Source organism: Pseudorca crassidens, chromosome 12 (genome assembly GCF_039906515.1).
Source record: "Pseudorca crassidens isolate mPseCra1 chromosome 12, mPseCra1.hap1, whole genome shotgun sequence".
Lineage (NCBI taxonomy): Eukaryota > Metazoa > Chordata > Mammalia > Artiodactyla > Delphinidae > Pseudorca > Pseudorca crassidens.
The window spans coordinates 91,996,382-92,018,060 of record NC_090307.1 but is presented as its reverse complement, the minus strand read 5'-3'; the positions used below and the strand labels follow the sequence as shown (position 1 = coordinate 92,018,060).

Genomic DNA, 21,679 nt, shown 5'->3' with positions numbered 1-21,679 from the left:
AGAACTTTTGAAGAGAAAACATTCCATCACTGAAAAGATTGTCTTCCTGATCCTAAAAGTAATATATATTCTCTGAAGAGACTTTGAAAAGTACAAAAAAAAAAAAAAAAAAAAAAGAAAGAAAGAAAGAAAAGCAAACACCAATTCTCCCAATATGTAGGTTAATTGCTATTAATCTTTTGACAAATCTCCTTAGAGTTTTGAGCAAGATTCATTTCCGTTTTTTGAAATTCATTTATTTTTACATATCTGAGCTTACTTGGTATTGACAATTATTTATCATGCATTTTTTGTACATCACAAGGACATTTTTTATGTTACCAAGCTTTCTGTTTGTGTAACCTTAATGTCTATAAATAAAAATTTTTCTATTATACATTTTTAATATTACAAATTTTGCAGTATTATAAGTACTGTTTCAGTGATCATCCACAGAAATACATTCCTTAGAGTGTGAATAATAGTAACATTATTATTATTAATACCTAAGACATACAGTACTTCCTATGTGCCAGGCACTGTTTCAAGTACTTTACACAGTATCTCACTTAATCCACACAACTATCCTCGGACATAGGTACCAGCAGTAGTATCTCCACTACACAGTTCAGGAAAACTGAGCCATACGTTATCGGAAATTCTAAGAGGCCCAGCTACGGGGCTCGTCTTTTACACCCAGAGAGAACCACTGCTTTTAATGAAAACCACTTCTGGTAGGAGTATGTTACATACGTGAATGGTGTGTAATCACTGAGGAGTTACTCAGCCATAACTGAGGCGCCAGGAGGTTCTCAAAACGTGAGGCCTTCATCCCAACTGTGCCAGAAGAGTGAGCTGTGGCCTCTTGCTCCTGCAGTTCTCAGGTCTCTTGAGTCTAACAAGCATTTCTAGATTAGTCCTGGGAGAGACAGCAAGGTCGTCGTCCTGTTATTCTCAACAATCTTTATATCGTTCAACAATCAGTGAGCATCTAACATATACACATTGTTTGCTGGAAAGTGGCAAATAATGGTCAGTTCCTACACACACAAGATCCATTTACAGAATGAAACAGAGGATTAAAACAGATTCTCTTTCTAAATCTTTTTTGGGTCATGGACTTACCAGAGAATCTGAAGATTAGGTTCCTCTCTCTTAAAGGGAAAACCTCCGTACAAAGAGAATGCTTTTGAATGCAATATTAAAAGCTGTTTACTGATCCTCAGAAATGCATCCATATACCCACTATGGGTCAGTGATTTCCTTGGTTGGTAAGTTCTGATGCAGGTAAAGGGGAAAACATGTGTGACTGGAAGCGAAGTGAGAACTCCATCAGTTCTTACTGGCAATCAAGCAGTTTAAAGTGAATGACAGACACTAGAGTGGGGCAATAATGTAATGTTAACAATCACACCTAATGTAATAAAGCACTTCATACACATGAGGCATGTTCTAAGCTCTTTATATGTTTACTTGTTTGCTCCTCACCACGATCCCATGAGGTAAGTAATGTTATCCCTAATTTGCAGAGGAGGACATCTGTTAGTTAGGTACAGAGCAGCTAGGCAACATGCCCAATTTCACCCAGCAAGGGAAGGACAGAGGTGGGAGTTCAACTTGCGGACCCCAGCTCAGACGCATACTCTTAACCACTGTTTTCTTCATAAAGATACAAGCAGTGCTGTGTCTATTTTAGGAGCATACTTGCTCCAAGTATTGCCCGGGTACATGCTCCCACTCAAATGGAGCCTCTCCCTGGCATGTTCAAGTATCCAATGCTCCTTTAGGTCCCAACATCCAGAGGATCATTGTGTTTAACCTCCCAAGAGTCTTTAGTAGCCTGTCCCAAGGACCACAACTCTATGACCCCAAACAACTTAGAATTAATGGGAAAGTTTGCTAGCAGGAGGTTCTCAAACTTCCTTCATAGTAGAATAGGAGAAACCGTATATCCTTTTTTAATATTTAAAAGCGTCTTCAAATAATTATTACAGTGACACCTAATAGACTATAAAACTCACTCATAATTCCCTTATCTAACAAGTCAATTTTGTTCATTTATCCATAGATACATTTTCAATTGTTACCCACATGCAAATATATTTAAACTGGATACTAATAGTAGTAAATGTGTTCTTCCTTCTCTGCCTCACATGATAAGATTTTCCCTGCTGCTAGCCAAAATGTGGTTTATATCAGACACATAAAACAGACTAAACACTACGAAGTGTCCCAGGAGAGAGGGACAATCAAGTAAAAAATGGCATCTTAATTCACTGGAATATCATTTTCCATTGTTTGTTACAATAACTATACCCATTTTTTATTCCCCTCAGCAGCAACTCTCATTTATTTGCCTTTTTGAGGTAGCACTCTCATTTATTTTTTTGAAGGAAACAAAGCTGGATCATCTATCAATAACTCACTTACTTAATCGTTCCTTCTCAGATTTTAGCATTTAATGCTGGGGGAAGAATGCTCCCAGTCCAACTACTTTTGTGGGAATTTGGGAAAAGAAGACAATCTGATATACTAAAGTGAAATTTGTGTGTTTTTCCCACTCCAGGACCAATTCTCTAGTGCACGAAAGGGTAGTAACAAGACTGAAAGCAGCTCCTCTCCAGAAGGAGTTCTCCAATGCTAAATAAAGTTATTGCTCTTTGTGAAGAATTCCATATTTATTACATTAATATGCATTTTCTCTAATATGATTTGTCTGGTATCTAATAAGATTAGGGCTATTAACAAGTGCTGTCCCACACTGATTACATGTTAGGAACTGCTCTCCGGTGTGAGCTATTTGATATACTATACATGGAGAGTTCTGGCTGAAGATGATCCCACACTGATTACATTTATAGGTCTCTTCTCCAATGTGAACCCTCTGGTGCTTAATAAGGTCATTCTTCCGAATGAAGGCTTTCCCACACTGACAGCATTCATATGGTTTCTCTCCAGTATGAATTCTCTGGTGCACAATGAGGGCAGAACTCTGGCTGAAGGATTTTCCACAGTCATGGCATGCATATGGTTTCTCCCCCGTATGGGTTCTCTGATGTGAGAAAAGATGAGAGCTTCGACTAAAGCATTTTCCGCAATCTTTGCACTCAAAGGGCTTCAGCCCAGTGTGAGTTCTATGATGGACAACAAGGTGAGACCTCTGGCTGTAAGACTTCCCGCAGTCACTGCATTCGTAGGGCCGCACCCTAACATGGGTTCTCTGGTGCAGAATGAGATGCGTGCTCTGTCTGAAAGACTTCCCACATTCGGCACACTCATAAGGTTTCTCTCCAGTATGAGTTCTCTGGTGCCGAATAAGCCTGGAGCTATGAACAAAAGACTTTCCACACTGATTACACGTGTACAGTTTGTCTCCTGTGTGAGTCCTCTGATGGGTAACAAGGTGAGAGAACCAGCTGAAGGACTTCCCACATTCTTTACATTCATAGGGTTCCTCACCAGTATGAGTCTTTTGATGTCCAATAAGGTGAGAACTCCGGCTGAAAGATTTTCCACATTCTTTACACTCATAGGGTTTTTCTCCAGTATGAATAAGCCGGTGCCTGGTAAGATTAGAGCGCCAGCTGAAGAATTTTCCACATTCCTTACATTCATAGGGTTTCTCTCTATGTGTACCCTTTGATATACCAAGGGATGTACCATGAGTAAGAGAGTTGTTATCAGGGCATCTGTATGATTTATCTCCTGCTTGAGTTCTTGCAAATTGAAGAAGGTGAATGTTTTGACAGAAGGTTTGACCAGAGTCATTACTGTTGCTTGCATAACTTTCCTGATGACCACTGAAAACCAAATCATGTTTCAAACTTTTAGGATGTGAGTCATGTTTATGGAAATACTCTCGCAGTACTAGCTGAGCAGGAAGAAGACAGTTTCCCCTGTATTTCCCATTTTCACAGACTCTCTCCTGAGGAAGTGCTTTCTTTTGGGTGAATGCCACTTGCCTCAGATGTCTCTCCTGGCTGCCCTGGGGCCTGTCCAACTGACCTTCACGTGTCCAGACTTCTTCCAGTGACAAATACCAGAGATCACTCTTTGCCATTCTTTTCATTTTAACATCACAGGAGTGTTTATCTTTAGAAATGCTCTTACTGGAAGCTGATGATTTAACTTCAACTGCAGTCTCCAAATCTGAAAGAAATGGAAAAGCTTTACATAACTAAAAAAAAGTAGTAAGGTCAGAATGGTAGGATATGTGTAGAAAAAAGTATGTAAGTCATGCAGAGTTGCTTTTAAATATGGTTTTGTAACCTTGACAGAGAGTGAGAAAGGGAAGGAAGGCCCATTAACAGGAAATGGGCCGGGCTATAATATGCACATAAAAGGAGCAAAGAGGGTAAGAGAAGCCACAGGACTGACTACGACACATGGGATCAGGATATTCAGTGCTGGGGTGGCAATTAAGGAAACCCAGAAAGCGCTGCACTGCCACGATCTAACCTATTAATGATAAAAGAACCTGACGTGTCTCCTTGCTGCCAGGCCCTTCCCCGACATGAACTCTTCACATTCCTAAACCATGAAAGCAGCCACGTGGCAGGAAATGGCTTCTATCTATGCCACCAAAGCGGTACAGAATGATTACATGTGACTGACAGAGCAAACCTCTCAGAAAGGCCATGGGGTCGGCTGGCAGGGTGACTGCACAGAAGGGACCCAGATACAGGTTCTAACCTACACTTTGCTACTACTAGTGGTGAATTTAGACAAGTTGCTAAAGTTTTCAAAAATCATATTGCTTCTCTGTCGTTTAAGGACCTATAAGGTTATCCTAAGTATCATATAAGGTGGGAGCTCATCACCGAAGCAGTACGGTTTGTAATGCTCACTGGTATCATCATCCCCATCTTCTACTTTGATTCCTTTGCTCTGAGACACCAAGACTTAATTAAAATTGACAGGACTAATGCAGGACACTAACTCAGAACCTGAACCCTAACTCACATTCTCCTGGACTTTTCGCCCTTCTGTTTATATGCATGCGTATTACTGCAAATTATTTTCCCTGGTTCAGAGCCTGCGTTTGTTTCTCAATGCCTTTCAGCTAAAATGTTTGGTTCTGAAATCTAGAAAAAAATCCACTATTTACCCAATACCACCTCTTCCTACATAAGTGGGGCAATACTCTACTCTTACTTGATGTATGGGGTGAATTGTGTACCCCAGAGGAGATATGCTGAAGTCTTAACCCCCAATATCACAGGTTATAACCTTATTTGGAAATAGGATCATTGCAGATGTAATTAGTTAAGATGCAGTAGTACTGGTGTAGGAGGGCCCTAATCCAGTCTGACTGGTGTCCTTACAAGAAAAGGAGAGAAGATACAGAGGCAGACACACAGGGGAGGCAGCCATGTGAAGATGGAGGCTGGGTGAGGTGATGTGTCTACAAGCCAAGGGGCACCTGGGGCACCAGAGCTGGAAGAGGCGGGAAGGACCCTCCCCTGGAGCCCCAGAGGGCACACGGCCTGCCCACACTGTTCTAGAGACTTCTGACCTCTAGAACTGTGAGACAATAAATGTGTTGATTTAAGCCACCCAGTTTGTGGAACTTTGTTTTGGCTGCCACAGGAAACAATCCCTGGTAAACAATCCCTGTGCCAGGCTCCTAACTGCCTCCTTTGTACAACCCAAACCCCTTTCCCAGTCCTCATTTTCATTCCCAGCTCTGTTAGTTGCTAGTTTCTTCCCCACCCTGATTTCTTTTTTTAAAAATTGTGATTAAAACAATACATATAACATAAAATGCACCATCTTAACCATTTTTAAGTGCACAATTCAAGTATTAAGTGTATTCACATTGTTGTACAGCCATCACCACCATCCATTTTCATCTTATAAAACTGAAACTCCATACCTATTAAACAATAAGGACCCAATCTCCTCTCAACCCAGCTCCCAGCAATCACCATTATACTTTGTGTCTTTATAATTTTGGCTACTTCAAGTACCTTACATACGTGGAATCATACACTATTTGTCCTTCTGAGACTGGCTTATTTCACCCAGCATAATGTCCTCAAAGTTCATCTACGTTGTAGCAAACTGCAGTATTTCCTTCCTTTTTAAGGATAAATAATACTCCATTACATATACACACACCTCTACCTTGATGAGTTTTTGACAGGACATATGCCATCTTTTCCCTCTCCTCCACCCAGTGCATCAGAATCCCATGGAGAAGTTTTTCAAACTACTAATGCCAACTGGAAAATTCTAGAATGAACATGTGTGATGAGGGGTAGGGCTGGGTATGGAAAGACAAGTCTGGAGAAAGCGACAGAAAACACGGACGCATTAAAGTCCTAAAAATCTTCCATGTGTTCTGTAATGTGGAAGATAACTCAGGTGCGTTATCTTCAAAATCTGCAGCATCCATTAATCAATTCATCAACTGAGTTTTTAAAGCCATCACCCATTATACTTTTCATTTTGATAATGAAGTTCCCAGAGCTTGTAGATTCCCTTAAATTCCAGTCGATTAAGCACATACATGGAATTTCAGTATTTCTTTTGACAACAAATTTCCCACTAAAAATTTAAACTGCTGGTTATAGTCAGTTATTTTTGGATACTTGTCAACAGACATCCAGGAAAGCCTGCTAAACTGAACACATGAATGGAAAAAATAAGGACAGGAAGAAATAGGGAAATGAAAGGAAACAGAGAACAGTCTTTCCTGCCATGGCCCCAAAGCAGCTGACTGATCAAGTACTTCCCAGTGTCTGAGGGACCTGCCCTGAGACAGGTACGGGCTACAGTCACCTACGAGGCCCAATGTAAAAAAAGTCAAAAACAAAATTTATGACATTTAAAAGTAGAAACAAAGTGGAAGCTCAGAAAAAGAAGGAACCTGTACTTAATAAGCCAAAAGGTTTCACAAAAAAGGACTGGAGGCGAAACATAGAGGACGACTGAGACGCTAACGACTTCATTCACATCACACTCACAGCCTGAGGTTCAGGGAAATGCCTGGCATGAGTGGACGTGAGTGCCAGAGGATTACGAGGTGCCTAGACTGCACCGGGCCTGGGAGGCCATGTGTCCCCAGGAGTCAACGTGGGTCACTAGCACACAGGGTTGGCCATCAGCAGCAAGGTCCAGACAGCAACGCCCCAGATGGCTGGGCTAAGGAGAAAGACATCAGAGCACTGAGCTTAGAGACAGGGGTCAGAGACAGCATTGCTCAGAGAGAACAGAACAGGAGGAAGATGAAGCACTGCCTTCATTTCTTGACCCAGAAGGCTGATCTTCTCTACACAGGGGAGCTGGGGAAAGGACTGACGCTAGAAATCCACACAGTGGTCTGCATTTTACAGATATTAAGATTAAAATGAAAAAAAAATTAAATAAAGAGCCAGATTATGAGAAAACAGGTGTTTTTGAGAGCAGCAATTCTGGAAAGGAAGGAGGGTTAAGTCAACAGGGATTGGTGATGCCTCTGCTGCAATTTGCTAACCGGCAAAAAACAAACTCAGAGCAGGGGCAGGCGATGGGGTCCCATGGCAGAGCTTACACAGAGCAGCAGATCAAAGGCTGTGGGAAGGGACACAGGACAGGGAAAAGACAGGCAAAGATAATAGAATAATTCTATGAAAGATAAGAGGACACAGATGCTTGAGTTAGTAGTAATAATCAGGAAAGCAAAATGAACAGGGCTGGAACCAAGCACTGAAACAGAAAGATAATTTTTTTAACATCTTTATTGCGGTATAATTGCTTTACAATGGTGTGTTAGTTTCTGCTTTATAACAAAGTGAATCAGTTATACATATACATATGTTCCCATATCTCTTCCCTCTTGCGTCTCCCTCCCTCCCACCCTCTCTATCCCACCCATCCAGGCGGTCACAAAGCACCGAGCCGATATCCCTGTGCCATGTGGCTGCTTCCCGCTAGCTATCTACCTTACGTTTGTTAGTGTGTATATATCCATGACTCTCTCTCGCCCTGTCACAGCTCACCCTTCCCCCTCCCCATACCCTCAAGTCCGTTCTCCAGTAGGTCTGTGTCTTTATTCCTCTCTTACCCCTAGGTTCTTCATGACATTTTTTTTTTTCTTCTTAAATTCCATATATATGTGTTAGCATACGGTATTTGTCTTTTTCTTTCTGACTTACTTCACTCTGTATGACAGACTCTAGGTCTATCCACCTCATTACAAATAGCTCAATTTCGTTTCTTTTTATGGCTGAGTAATATTCCATTGTATATATGTGCCACATCTTCTTTATACAATAGCCCGGAGATGGAAACATCAGAAAGATAATTTTAATGAATGCAAATGGAAGTGTGACAAGACTAGAAAGCAGACTAGCAGTGGGGAAACCGAAGCTAAATAAACCCAGTCCTCACCTTCGAAATGCAGAGAACTAGTGACCACTCTCGCCAGGGACTCCTCCCCCAAACGGGTGGTCTGGTTCTCACCTGGATAGGTCTCTTGGTGAATCCCTCTCTCCAACAGCCATGGCTCCTCCCCCTTCTCCAACTGCAGGATCACCTCTGGCTTGGGAAGCTGATGCCCTGTTCCCAGTGAAAGATAAAGAACTGGGCGAGGGTTGGGAGCTCTGGGCTGGACACAAAGAAGCATCCCAGTTCACCCCCAACCCCGGGCCCCTTCAATAGTCCTGGGGGGCTCTGAAGAGTAGACAAGGTAGGGCTACAGAGGCAGCAAAATACACATTTCTTAAAATTCAACAAACGAAAACAATTTTTTTTTTCATAAAAGCAGGAGTACGAAAACCCTGTTCCATGCCCCAAAGAAATTAGGTCCCTGGCCCCAAGCTCACACTCCAATGTATGCTTCAGGCTCTCCATACCTTTTGATCAATGAGGAACCCAAAACCCCCAAACAGAGGTCCATCTCACCCAAGGACACCAGGTTTCTGTAGTTCTCCAACATCACATCTTTGTACATGAGCTGCTGAGCAGGGTCCAGCAGCTTCCACTCCTCCCTCGTGAAGTTCACAAGTATGTCCTTGAAGGTCACCAGTGTCTACAACACAAAGCAAATTTGAGCCTGATGTATATCTCTGCCCTCCCTTTCCCGAATATTGACAGAAAGAGAGATTAGGCAGATAGCACTTGGGTAGGGAAACAGGACAGAATAGAACTCATTCTAGGAGTGAGTAGTATTTACATTGAATTCTGGACAAGTCCTAAAAGGAATGGTATTAAGTACGTACTGTCTAGAAACCTGTTCCATGTTATGCTTTCAGTTTAGAAACTGTCAGAAACACTTCATTTAAATCAAGTATGTTGTAAACAGCTAAAGCAAGGAGAATCAGTTAATCTACACTTATGTAAAATAATTAGAACCTAATACAAGGCAGGAGAAGAAGGGAAAAACAGTCTTGAGCTCAAGTGCAACTTTATGCTTAAGAGACCAACCTAGCCATGTTTTATGACCTAAAATAAATTTCCAAAACATTTTTCCTAAATATTGGTAGGCATTTAAAAAATAGAGAAGAGATTATATTTTAATAGTAATAAAACAATAGATACAGAAGCAAGGCCTTTATTAGACACATCAAAGGGATCTATAGATGACACAGAAAAAAACCCATTTGAATAACTGAGCGTTTCTCATCAAAGACTGTGAAGGTAAAACGACAGTGGAATAGTGGAGATTTTTTAATGCCGAAAGAAAAGAACTGTCATGCCAGAATTTCAATTATTGGGTGAAAATATCTTTCAGGAATGATGAAAAATACATTCTCAAAGAAAGTTAAACAAACAGGATTTGTTACCAGCAGACCTGCTCTAAAAGTATGCTAAAGGTAATTCGTCAGGCAGAAGGGAAATGACACAAGAGAGAAACTTTAAATCTCAGGAATGATGGATGAGAAAGAAAAAGGGTAAATATCTGGGTAAATACAATAGACTACTTTTCTTCCCGTAAATCCTTCAAAATATGTAGGACAGCCAAAAGCAAAGACTGTGCTTTCTGGTGGGGTTTTGAATACGTAGAAGTAAAGTATGAAGGATCACCTAGGGGCGAAGCTGAGTGAGGCTGAAGGAGGGTCCCCCACCCATCTCTCTGTCCCCAGAGGACCCACCCTCTCCCGGGGCTCTTCCTGTCTTGGTTGCAGTTACTCCTGGATAATTACCTAACTTGTCCCCAAGCTCCTCCACAGGCAGTCCCCAGGGAGGAATTAACACACCAGCCCCACACCCAAGACCACCAGGGACCAGAGAATCCTTCAGAAAGGCACCAACATCCTAGTTCTGTCATCATCTTGAAGGGAGAAAGCTTGCTGTGTGCTCAGTCATTCCTCATTGTAGACGAAAGAGCATCTCATCAGAGTCCTCAATATTTCACACATTTCTGTTCAAGTTGTGTTTCTTTGATATGAAAGGAAATAAAACTACAGCTATAAATAAAGCAAACAAACAGTGCTAGTCTATTGGAGGAAGTGTCTGAGATACGGATCCCTTAAGAACCCTTAACTAAAAAGGGATTCTCAGTCGGAAAACAAAAAAGAATGAAGGCAGCCCAACTTACGTGGGACCGGGCAGTTAGCAACTCGGCCTCCATGCCCTCCTCGTTCCTGACGCTTCCTGAGTAACAGGAGATCCCAAGCAGGTGAAGCTGCGGAAAAGGCAGAAACTTGAGGAGAGATGCTGTGACCTGGTTCTCATTAATCGCGAGTCTAGATTCCCTCAGACCAACTGCTGTACCTATATATCCACACAACCAGATGACATCTGACTGTTCCAGAAATACACCTATAGTGCCCGGAATCCCCGAGAGTAGGAAGAAAAGAGCTCCGAAGACTGCCTCTCCCACACCCTGCAGCCTCTAGAGTTCCGTGTTAAATTTCATTTGGAACTGAATGTTTCTAATACTACATCAAATCCTCTTAGTTTTTAGAAATCCCTTTTATTACCGAAGTATGGCTGATTTACAATGTTGTGGTAGTTCCAGGTGTACAGCAAAGTGACTCAGTTTTACATATATATATATATATATATATATATATATATATATATATATATATATATTCTTTTTCAGATTCTTTTCCCTTATAGGTTAAAAGGAAATCATACGATATTTGCCCTTTCGTGTCAGGCTTATTTCACTCAGCATCATGTTTTCAAGATTCATGCATGTTGTAGCCTGTATCAGTAGTTCACTCTAATGGCTGAATAATAATCCGCTGTATGGACCCACCACATTTTGTTTATCCACTCATCTGCTGACGGGTATACCTAGGAGTGGAATTGCTGGCTCATACGGTAATTTTATGTTTAGCTTTTTGAGGACCCACCAAACTGTTTTCCATAGTGGCTGCGTCATTTTACTTTCACACAAGTAATGTACAAGGGTTCCAACTTCCCCCCATGCTTGCCAACACTTGTGCCATCTTTTAAATTATATAGCCATCTTAGTAGGGGTGAAGTGGTATCTCACTGTGCTTTTCATTTGCATTATTTTCATGTGCTTACTGGCCATTTGTGTATCTTCTTTGGAGAAATGTATGTTCAAGTACCTTACCTATTTTTAAATTGGGTCATTGTTTTTTTTTTTTTTTGTGGTACGCGGTCCTCTCGCTGTTGTGGCCTCTCCCGTTGCGGAGCACAGGCTCCGGAGGCGCAGGCTCAGCGGCCATGGCTCACGGGCCCAGCCGCTCCGTGGCATGTGGGATCTTCCCGGACCGGGGCTCGAACCTGTGTCCCCTGCATTGGCAGGCGGACTCTCCATCACTGCACCACCAGGGAAGCCCGGGACGTTTGTCTTTTAGTTGTTGAACTGTAGTTCCTTATCTATTCTGGATAGTAAACACTTATCAGATAATATAACTTCCAAATATTTTCTCCCATTCTGGAGGTTGTCTTGCCTTTGTTGTTGAAATATACTTTTGCCAAATATAGGATACTAAGCAGACAGGTATTTTTCTTTTCAGTGCTTCATAGAGCTCCACTCCCAATGCTCCAGGAATCAGAAGAGCTTTCCAGCCTGGCCAGCAGTAATGGCCATAACCCCCATGTGAACACCACATGCTGTTCCCTGCAGCTTCCTCCCCCGTGTGTGCTTTGTGTGATCACTCGAGGGCACCCTCTGCACTCTGTGAAGGCTGCTGCCCTGCCCTCCCCAGCCTCAGCTCTGCATTCTGGACTCAGGGTCTGCTCAGCCCCTCTCAGCTTCCCCTACCTCTGCTGTAACCTGGAAACCCCCTCAAGGCAATAAACCGGGGCAGTCAGAGGGCTAACCTGCTTGGTTTTCCATCTCTCAGGGATAACTGTCCTTTGTGGTCTGATATCGAATGTCTTTAAACGTTTGTTTCATGTATTTTGTCTTTTTGTTGTTGTTGCTGTTTGTTCGGGCAAGAGGATAGGTAAATCCCCTCTCTGTTACTCCATCTTGGACAGAAGTAGACGTCTATAAACACTGCACTTTTAACTTGTTTTAAATTTAGATTGTATCTTTAATTTCCACCCTTGAATACTAGGTCTGACTATTTCCCATATGTTCATGTTGATGGCTCTTTTGTATTTGCTTTCTTTTACACTGTTTGCCCCTTTGTCTTCTGGAGATCTTAAGGATTTCCATTTCAATTCTACCCATACTTATTGTACATGAATAAAAGCACTACGGTTTCTGACCCCCTCACCAGTGCTAAACTGGTTTTCACCAATGACACCTGTTATAGAGGCACTGCTGGCCTCTCAATTGTTCTTGAACCTCTTTACTGACTTTGGTAGCCCCTCACCTAGTTTTCCTCTATACAGCTTGGTACTTCTTAGTCTTCTCTAATGACTTAAAAAATTATGATTAGATACAACTAGAGATTATCATACTAAGTGAAGTAAGTCAGAAAAAGAAAGACAAATACCATACGATATCACTTATGTGTGGAATCTAAAATATGACACAAATGAACTTAGCTATGAAACAGAAAAAGACCCACAGACATAGAAAACAGACTTTCAGTGGCCGAGGGGGAGGGGAGGATTGGGAGTCTGGGGTCAGCAGATGCAAACTGTTATATATAGAATGGACAGACAACAAGGTCCTACTGTAGAGCACAGGGAATTATACTCAATAGCCTATGATAAACCATAATGGAAAAGAATATGAAAAGAGAGAATGTACACACACACATACATAACTGAATCACTTTGCTGTACAGCAGTAACTTTTTTTTTGTCTTTTAGCCACGTCGCATGGCTTGTGGGATCTTAGTTCCCCGACCAGGGATTGAACCCACATCTTCAGCAATGAAAGCACAGAGTCCTAACCACTGGACCAGCAGGGAATTCCCTGTTCAGCAGTAATTAACACAACACTGTAAATCAACTATACATCCACTTTTAAAAATTAAAAATACTAATAAAAATTTAAAATTATGATTAGCTTAAATGTAGGTCACCCTTTGTTGCTTCTCTGTCTTTCCCAGTCTCCGCCCTTTCAATGGCCCCCTGGGCACTTACAGAGCACAGAGCACACCTACTCGTTTTACCCCATGGTCCATCCCATTGTTGGCTCACGACAGGCTCAGTGCTGGGCTGGAATGAACAGATCACTCTGTCCTCTGCCCCTACGTCTTCCCCAACCTCAACTGAATATTCCCAACTGTGGTTAACAGCATGGCTTCTGCAGCCAGACTGCCTAGGTTCAGACCCCGCTCCACTGCTCACAGGTGGCTTCTTAACCTTTCAGTATCTCGGTCTCTTCATCTGTACAGTGGGGACTAAATAGTGCCTACCATAGGTTATTACGAGACTTAAATGAGTCCATATTTGTGAAACACAGAAAACAGTGCCTGACACACGGTAAGGATTATCTGCTTGTTAATTAAAAACATACACGATATCTAGGGACAAGTAACACAAGTATCTTTCTAGACCCTGTCCTCTTAACATCCAATCAGTTACTACAGCCTGTAAATCCCCTCCTAGACGTTTCTCTAGCTCCCACCCCTCCAGATCCCACGGCCTTGGCTCGGGCTTGGCTTCTCCGCCTCCGGACTTTCTCACTCCGATGAGTGTCCACATCAGCATCATCTCTTAAAACACGTAAGCTGCGCTTCTTGATTAGAATTCTCTGCTGATCTCCCAGTACTCACAGGAAAATGGACCAAGTCCTCAGCATGGATTTAGGGTTCTTTGTGGCGGGCCCTTTTCTCCCTCACTAGCCCTAAATGTCCCATCAAACTACAACCCCCCCACCCACCCATCCATGCTGCACCACCTGAACTGCCCAACCTCTTCACACGCCCTAGTCCTAGGCCAGGAAGGCTCTGCCCTTTCGTGCCGCTTGGTAAAATCCTACCCATCCTGCAAGATCAAACATCACCCTTTCCTGTGTCATTCCCTAACTTCTCCAGGAAGGTTTAGTTCTTTCACCTCTGTGCTCCCACAGTCCCTAGGACAGGAAGCAACATGAACTGAACAAAAGTACAGCCAGAGAGCACAGCTACCTGCCCAAGGTCATGTCTGCTTGGGGTGAGGTCTCTGATGCCAGGCACAGGTCCGTCCTTACTTCTTTTAACCCTTCCCCAGAAACTTGAGTAATTTTAGCTGAACACACCAGCTGTGGGAGTTAAGACACAGAAGCAGACACGTGTTCTCTGTGGGGTATCATCAGAGGAGCACAGGCTCATTTCCAGGAGTCAGAATCCAGTCAGCAGGATGGAAAGGTGGGATGAACGCGTGTGTTCCTTGTTCACACCTTCTTGATCCAGATGTTAACCAAGGGCTCATGAACCACATGCCAAGTACTATTCCAGGGGCTGAGCCCAGAGCAACAGCTGTTCAGACAGGCCCCTCCCTCACTGAGCTCAGGTGAGTAAAGGCTGAAATAACCACGGACGTCCAGCCTGCATAAGAAATTACTTGGGTGAAGCAAGAGAATGGTCTTCACACATTTACAGGTCCTGTGGAACAGGGATAATATATATATTTTTAAACATTTTATGTTTTCTTTTTTTGGCTACGTTGGGTCTTTGTTGCTGTGTGTGGGCTTTCTCTAGTTGTGGCGAGCAGGGGCTACTCTTCGTTGCGGTGCACAGGCTTCTCACTGCGGTGGCTTCTCTTGTTGCGGAGCACGGGCTCTAGGCGCGCAGGCTTCAGTAGTTGTGACACACGGGCTCAGTAGTTGTGGCTCGTGGGCTCTAGAGCACAGGCTCAGTAGTTGTGGTTTGCAGGCTCAGTAGTTGTGGCTCGCGGGCTCTAGAGCTCAGGCTCAGTAGTTGTGGTGCACGGGCTTAGTTGCTCTGCAGCATGTGGGATGTTCCCAGACCAAGGATCGAACTCGTGTTCCCTGCATTGGCAGGCAGATTCCTAACCACTGCACCACCAGGGAAGTCCACAGGGATAATATTTATTCTGAGTTGTTCCAGAGGGCAGAATTAGGAGAAATGTGTGGAGTCACAAAGAAGTCAATTACAAGTCAACAATAATAAGACACCATTAATCAAACAACACCTGGTAACAGATCAGGTCACGGAAAGAGGCAGGAAATTTCTGGTCACTGATAAACTTTGAATAGGATCTTATTTAAAAAGAAAAAAAAAACAACTATATACAGCCTCCAGTTTACATGGACATCTAAGGTTCATTCCAGTGACTCTCCTGTTTTATGATTTAAAGCAAATAGTCTTATGTCACCCTAATTTCCCTTAACGCCCACTTCTAGATAATTTACTTAAAACTTTATCTAAACTGACAGTTTATAGCCCTGATTGCACACTGGCCTTTCCCCCTATATTAATAAGTTATTAATACCTGGGTCCCACGCCACCCTCCCCCACCAAGAGCTTCTCATTTAACTCCCTGGGGAGGGAGCACTGCAGGTGCTTCTGACGTGCGACGTGCACCACGGTTGGCAGCCACTGACCCCAGCTGTCATGGAGTCTATTTAATTCTCAGTTTCTACCATTTCTTGGGGGTAATCAGATCCTTCCATCAGACACCAGATTTACAAAGGATATTCTTATGCAACTGAACAAAACTGACTTCTCTAACGTAACAACCGATATTGCCAGGGGAGGGACACCAGGATGGGTTTTCATTTGTATTTAGGGAAACAGCAGGTAAGCTGATAACTATTGTGATCTTCTGTCATTTTTCTAAATCATTGCTGAACACTTTACTATGATCCCGGCTGTGTCCCACGCCCAGGGGATAAAATGTGAGCGAAGCATTTATCCCTGCCCTCAGCAGCTAAGGCAAGCTGAAGAAACCAACCTCCATGGAACACAGACAGCAGCCAGCAGGAGCTGGGGGTCTAAGGCTGAGTCCAGAACGCGTCTGAGTTCAGGCAGATAAGCGAGGGTGGGGAATCATGAACAAAAGCAGGGCTTTCGACGGTGACGTAGGGGGAGAAGCTCAGTGTGGCCGTCGAATGTGGTGCAGGGCAGGGAGCAGCCAGAAACAGGCCAGGTCGAGGTCACAGAGGCCCAAAGTGCCGTCCTCAGAAACAGGCTCTTGCCCACATGCTGTCAGCTGGGCAATGACAACAGATGTGTCTGCCTTTGAGGTAGTTGTGTGATGGACTAGAGGGGGATGAAACACCTGCAAAGAAACCAGGCAGGAGGGAAACTGTGATCCAGAATACAGGAGCACAAAGGAGCGCAGCAATGGAATTGATTAGATGTGAATGGGAATACAGGTTAAGGGTTCAAGGTGACCCCAGGTTTCTGGGTGACAGAATGGACAATAATGTCTGGGGGTAGGATTGGCTGTGCACACGGTGCGTGAGCCAGAGAAGGGAGAGGGAGAAGGACACGTTTAGCTGTGAGGGTTATCCAGCTGTATCAGCCGCCATCCACATTTCTGCTCTACCTGGATCTACTCAAGCTGCACAGCTATATTCTCAAACAGAACAACTTCTTGCGGGGAGTGGGGGTGGATCTTTAGTCACAGATTTGGGGGTGACGTATTCATCTACTCTGATGCAGGTGAAGGAGACAGATGGGGTCTAAGGGAGATTATACATCCCTGCGCCATGATTCCTATAAAGCTCACCAGGAGACAGAACATCTGGTAAAGCTGGGTAACAGCATTATCAGATGACACCATGGCAGTGTATAAAATCAACCAAAGATACCATGGAGAGTAAAATAAACTGTAGGACCAGAAAATTGTGGGATAGGACTTCCCTGGTGACGCAGTGGTTAAGAATCCTCCTGCCAATGCAGGGGACATGGGTTCGAGCCCTGGTCCAGGAAGATCCCACATGCCGCGGAGCAACTAAGCCCGTGCACCACAACTACTGAGCCTGTGCTCTAGAGCCTGCGAGCCACAACTACTGAAGCCTGCGTGCCACAACTCCTGAAGCCCGTGCGCCTAGAGCCCGTGCTCCGCAACAAGAGAAGACACTACAATGAGAAGCCTGCACACCACAAGGAAGAGCAGCACCTGCTCGCCGCAACTAAAGAAAGCCCGCGCGCAGCAACAGAGACCTGGCGCAGCCAAAAATAAATTAATTAATCTTAAAAAATCATGGGGATCTAAAAGGGAAAAAAATTGTGGGATAAATTAGTATCTAGGAAGAAAACAGAGGAGAAAAGGAAGCCCAAAAAGGAAGCAGAGAAAGATCCACCAGAGAATGAGAAGATCTACAGACAGATCTGTAGAAGAGCTGTAGAGATGTATATCAGAAGCCAGAAGGGAGAACTTCAAGGAAGGGAGGATTAACAGAGTTCAGATGAATTAGGGATTCTAGTGCCCTGACTGGCTAGATGAAGGTTCGCTAAAGCGGGAACAGCAGACAAATTCCACAATAGGGCTGAAAAGTTTGGAGGCGAGAACAGCAGTGAAAGGGCGGAGCTAGAAGAGGCCGTAGGATCAAATGCGGACCTGGGCGTGTCTGTAGGCATGAAGCAGGGCAGGGGTGGGCTCAACAGCTCGGAGGGAGGGACCAGACTTGCAGGCAGGAAGCCCGCAGCAGCAAGGTCACTGCCCCCTGTGCCCTGCTGCCTCCGATGTCACAAGTCCTCCGACCCTCACCCTCTGCCCCCCTGTCCCACCCACATAACCCAGGGCAGGCTCCCCGTTCCAAGGTGCTCAGCTGAATCACATCTACACGGTTCCTGTTGCCAATAAGCTGATACAGCCACAGCTTCTGGCAGTTAGGACTCAGATGTCTTTTGAGAGCTGCTATTCTGCAAACCACCAGGGCAGAGATGGCCTGAAAGAAGCTTCCAGCACCAGCAAGAAGGCTATGGAAGTTACCATATGAGGCACAGAGGTTCCAGGCACAGCTCTGATCACAACCATCCACATTCTGGGCCCTGACAACCTTTCAACCTTCAATCCTACTGCACTTGCCCCATGTTCTCTAAGCCTCATTCACATGCCACCTTTTCCAAAAGCCTTCCCATCGTCCCAGAGAAAATCCCTGGAGCCTTTTGCCCACGCTCCTAGCACTTCAACGCCCGGCTCATTTGCCCACCTCCCTGTAAGATGAAGAACTTCTTGAGAACTGGGATAACCTCACTCCAAAACCTGGAAAGAGGCCAGCACAGTGCTTTGTATTTGTTCACTCCGGCACTTGTCAAACACTTGGCGATAACCTGTGGTTTGTACAGATGTCTGCCCTCAGGGCAAGCAGTGGAGACTGGAAGACCCAGTGCTTGAGGACCAGAGCCCAGGGACCGGCGAGACCTTCTAGGGGATAGCGTTTTGCTTGGGCATATGGAGTGTGTAATTCTTAATAAAAGAGAACAGATCTCTTAAGGTTCTGAATAAGTTCACTGGTATTTGGCATCTGTGAAGGACAAGGGATCATCAGCAAAAGGACCCAGCAGCAGAGACAGCAAAGCCATACTCCGCAAAGATTGTGCATCTGTGAAAACTCAACAAACGGACACTCTCAGGTTGTGCATTTCATTTTATGTAAATTTCACATCAAAAGCATAAGCGAAACAAACATTAAATTCTGGTTAACAATGCACATGCATTCAGAAGTATTTCAGGAAAGCATACTGATGGCTGCAATTTACTTTGAAATGCATCCCAAAAAAGAGGGACTGATGAAGAAAGGGGCAGACAGATATATGTTCAAATTAGTATAGTAAAATGTTAATGGTAGAGTCTAGGAGGGGAGGTTACAAGTATTCACTGTAAACTTCTTTCAGTTTAGCTGTATGTTCAAACTTTTTCATAATAAAATATTGACCAGAAAAGGTAAGGATGAGACAGCAGAAAGGTATTGTGTGGAAAGAGGCAAAAATTATGCTCCTGGTGTCGGTTCTAAGCCAGAGATGCATATACAGCCGGTGACACACCAGTCCTGACCTTGCTTCAGAGCCAGAAGATTTAAGACCCTGGCTGATCTGAGTCATGCTATAAGGAAAACTACAGGTGAAAGTCTATTGTAAGCAAAACGGAGATATCACACAATGAAACGTCTTTTTCCTTAAAACAAAAATTTTTTAAAACTAAAATGTTTTTTAAACTATATGCTACTAAGCTTTCAGTGCTTGAATTATGTGATGAAAACCAAGGGAACTCATCATTTCTAGGAGTATTTTTCCTTTAACAGAAACATTTTCTCATCTAATTAAAAGGAAAAGGAGTCACTTTCATAACATTTTTAAGAAGATGGAGACATAAAAGAAAGAACAAATTGCATGGGGTTCTTTAAAAAAACAATCCCAATAATATTTTCTTGACAAGTGCATTTAATCCATAAACAGAACTGCTCTCATTCCTACTCAATCTTTATTCTTATTTATGACTCTAGGATTATATTAAAGTTTTCTCTTATTATTCAGATACATTTCTAGCTAAAATTACTAGGTATCTTCTTCCTGTTGTGAACAGACTTTCTTCTACAAAGGTATTTGCAAATTTGTTACTGAGGACAGTTAAGCAATCTGTTAATATATATGCTCTTTCCAGTCCCTTTACTAAACTCATTGATATTAACTAAATCTCTTGTACATGCTGGCGATGCAGTTAATTAATAAGATACTTTGTCATCTCTTTTCCAGAAGGTACACCTTGTATCTATGTAAACACTATTAATATCTTGTCCTAAACAAAAGTTTGCGATGTTTATATAAAATACTGATAAACAGACTTAATCATTTAACTTATGATATATATCTCAAATACTGGCCCTGTGACTGGCACATGCTAAGAGCTCAAGAAATATGTGTTGAGAGAGGGAATGAAAGAACAAATGAACAATTTTCAAGAAGGGCAGGAATGTGTGCCATCCACTTGTCCAGGAGGCTTTGCAAGACAGAGGGACAATTTTAATGAAACAAGAGAAGAGGAGATTAGTTAGGTCGCCGAAGAAAATTACTGCAGTATTGAGGTAGTTTAAAAAGGGGCAGGAAGGGGTTGTGCTACTTATGTCCCAGGTTAACGTTAGTCAACACTGGTAAGGTGACTAATATTTTTTAGCTAGCACTGTGGATGACAACCTGTCTTCCCTTTTACTTCTTATTTTTTTCTTTAACAGTATATTCTGTATATGAAGTAAAGATAGAACTTAAATTCTTCTGCTTCTCCATATACTTTGGGTGGGATCTAGGTAATTTTGATGTCAACCTCATCTTTCACATTCATACCAGGTGTTAGATTATGTACAAATTTGATTCGTTTAACTGTCAAGAGAAAATAAAAATATAATAATTATGAGCTATCTCTGAAAAGTCAAACTGGTTAAACACACACACACCCTCAATTAATCTATTTGATTAAAAAAGAAAACCCAACAACTGAAGATCAGGAAGCCAGGAGCTAGAGATGCCGAACCTGCTGGATCTTAAACACTGAAAATATTGATAAGACAGGCAATTCTGAGGAAAATAACTGCCAAAATAAGTCTCAATAAGTAATAAGTTTTTTTAATGAATATTTTTAGACTGGAGCCAGAAATAGAAATCAATCCAGCCCTTTCTGCCACCAAACTTCTTAAAAGTATACCCACTTCATCAATGTCTGCAGCATATAACTTCTATAATATCCAGGAATAGAATCCAGAAGTATATATTTTTTAAAACCAGTATAACCACGTTGGATGTCTTTTAGGAACGTTAGGACATTTACTGTAAAGAAATTTCCTACTCTAACGAAAAAGAGCATGATCACGTTTAGCAGATGCTGGAAAGGCCATATGCAAAGTTTTAAACATCTGGCCCCAGTTGGGAAGGAAAAAAAAAAAAAAAACAGGAACAGAAGAAATCTTATTTTGCATCGCTGAGAATATGTGGTTCAAACTCCCCACCACCGCCCGGCGCGTACGGGCGTCAGGGTCCCGTCCCACCAACGCGAAGGCGAGCGAATCCAAGTGGCAGTGGGGATCACTCAGGCCGGGAGACCACAGGGAAGAAAAACCATTTGTTGGTGAAAACCGTCCGCCTCGGCGAGGAGACGAGGAAACGGCGGCGCCGCCGCCTCCCGCTAGGAAGAAACCACATCCAGCCCTCTCGCGTGTACCTGCGATCGGCACCTGCAGGCGCAGCACCGGGAGCGTCGCCGACGGGGCGGCACCGTCACAAAGGCAGCGGCTCGGCGAGCGCGCCCACATCCGGGCCTCCGCGTCCCGCGCGGGTCCGCAGGGCGGGCGGCGACAGCTCGGTCCCCGCCCGGCCTCCTGCGCCCACCCGGTCCCCACAGCCCACGCCGCGCCCCGGGCCCTCGCGCACGCGCACGCGCTCCACGTCCACTCACGACCCGCCGAGAAGCGCAGCCGGACGCAAAGCCCAGAATCGCTCCGCGG

General features: G+C 43.6%; 1 protein-coding gene across 4 annotated transcripts in view; it reads right to left on the bottom strand.

The window, feature by feature from the left end:
* The window catches only part of ZNF10 (zinc finger protein 10), a 64,504-nt gene extending 42,892 nt beyond the window's left edge, over nucleotides 1–21,612 (bottom strand). Inside the window, exons 1-6 of one of the 4 annotated variants that reach the window (XM_067701332.1) lie at nucleotides 21,410–21,612; nucleotides 10,502–10,588; nucleotides 8,866–8,992; nucleotides 8,425–8,520; nucleotides 3,942–4,128; nucleotides 1,708–1,710 (exon numbers count right to left, since the gene is read on the bottom strand). In XM_067701332.1, the coding sequence (XP_067557433.1) occupies nucleotides 1,708–1,710; nucleotides 3,942–4,128; nucleotides 8,425–8,520; nucleotides 8,866–8,992; nucleotides 10,502–10,588; nucleotides 21,410–21,487 (578 nt within the window). In that variant the 5' untranslated portion in view covers nucleotides 21,488–21,612. Of the gene's footprint in view, nucleotides 1–136; nucleotides 4,129–8,424; nucleotides 8,521–8,865; nucleotides 8,993–10,501; nucleotides 10,589–14,420; nucleotides 15,063–21,396 lie in introns of those variants that run through there. The other 3 variants (XM_067701329.1, XM_067701330.1, XM_067701331.1) reach the window with 3 other exon arrangements.
* Between the last annotated feature and the right edge of the window lie 67 nt (nucleotides 21,613–21,679).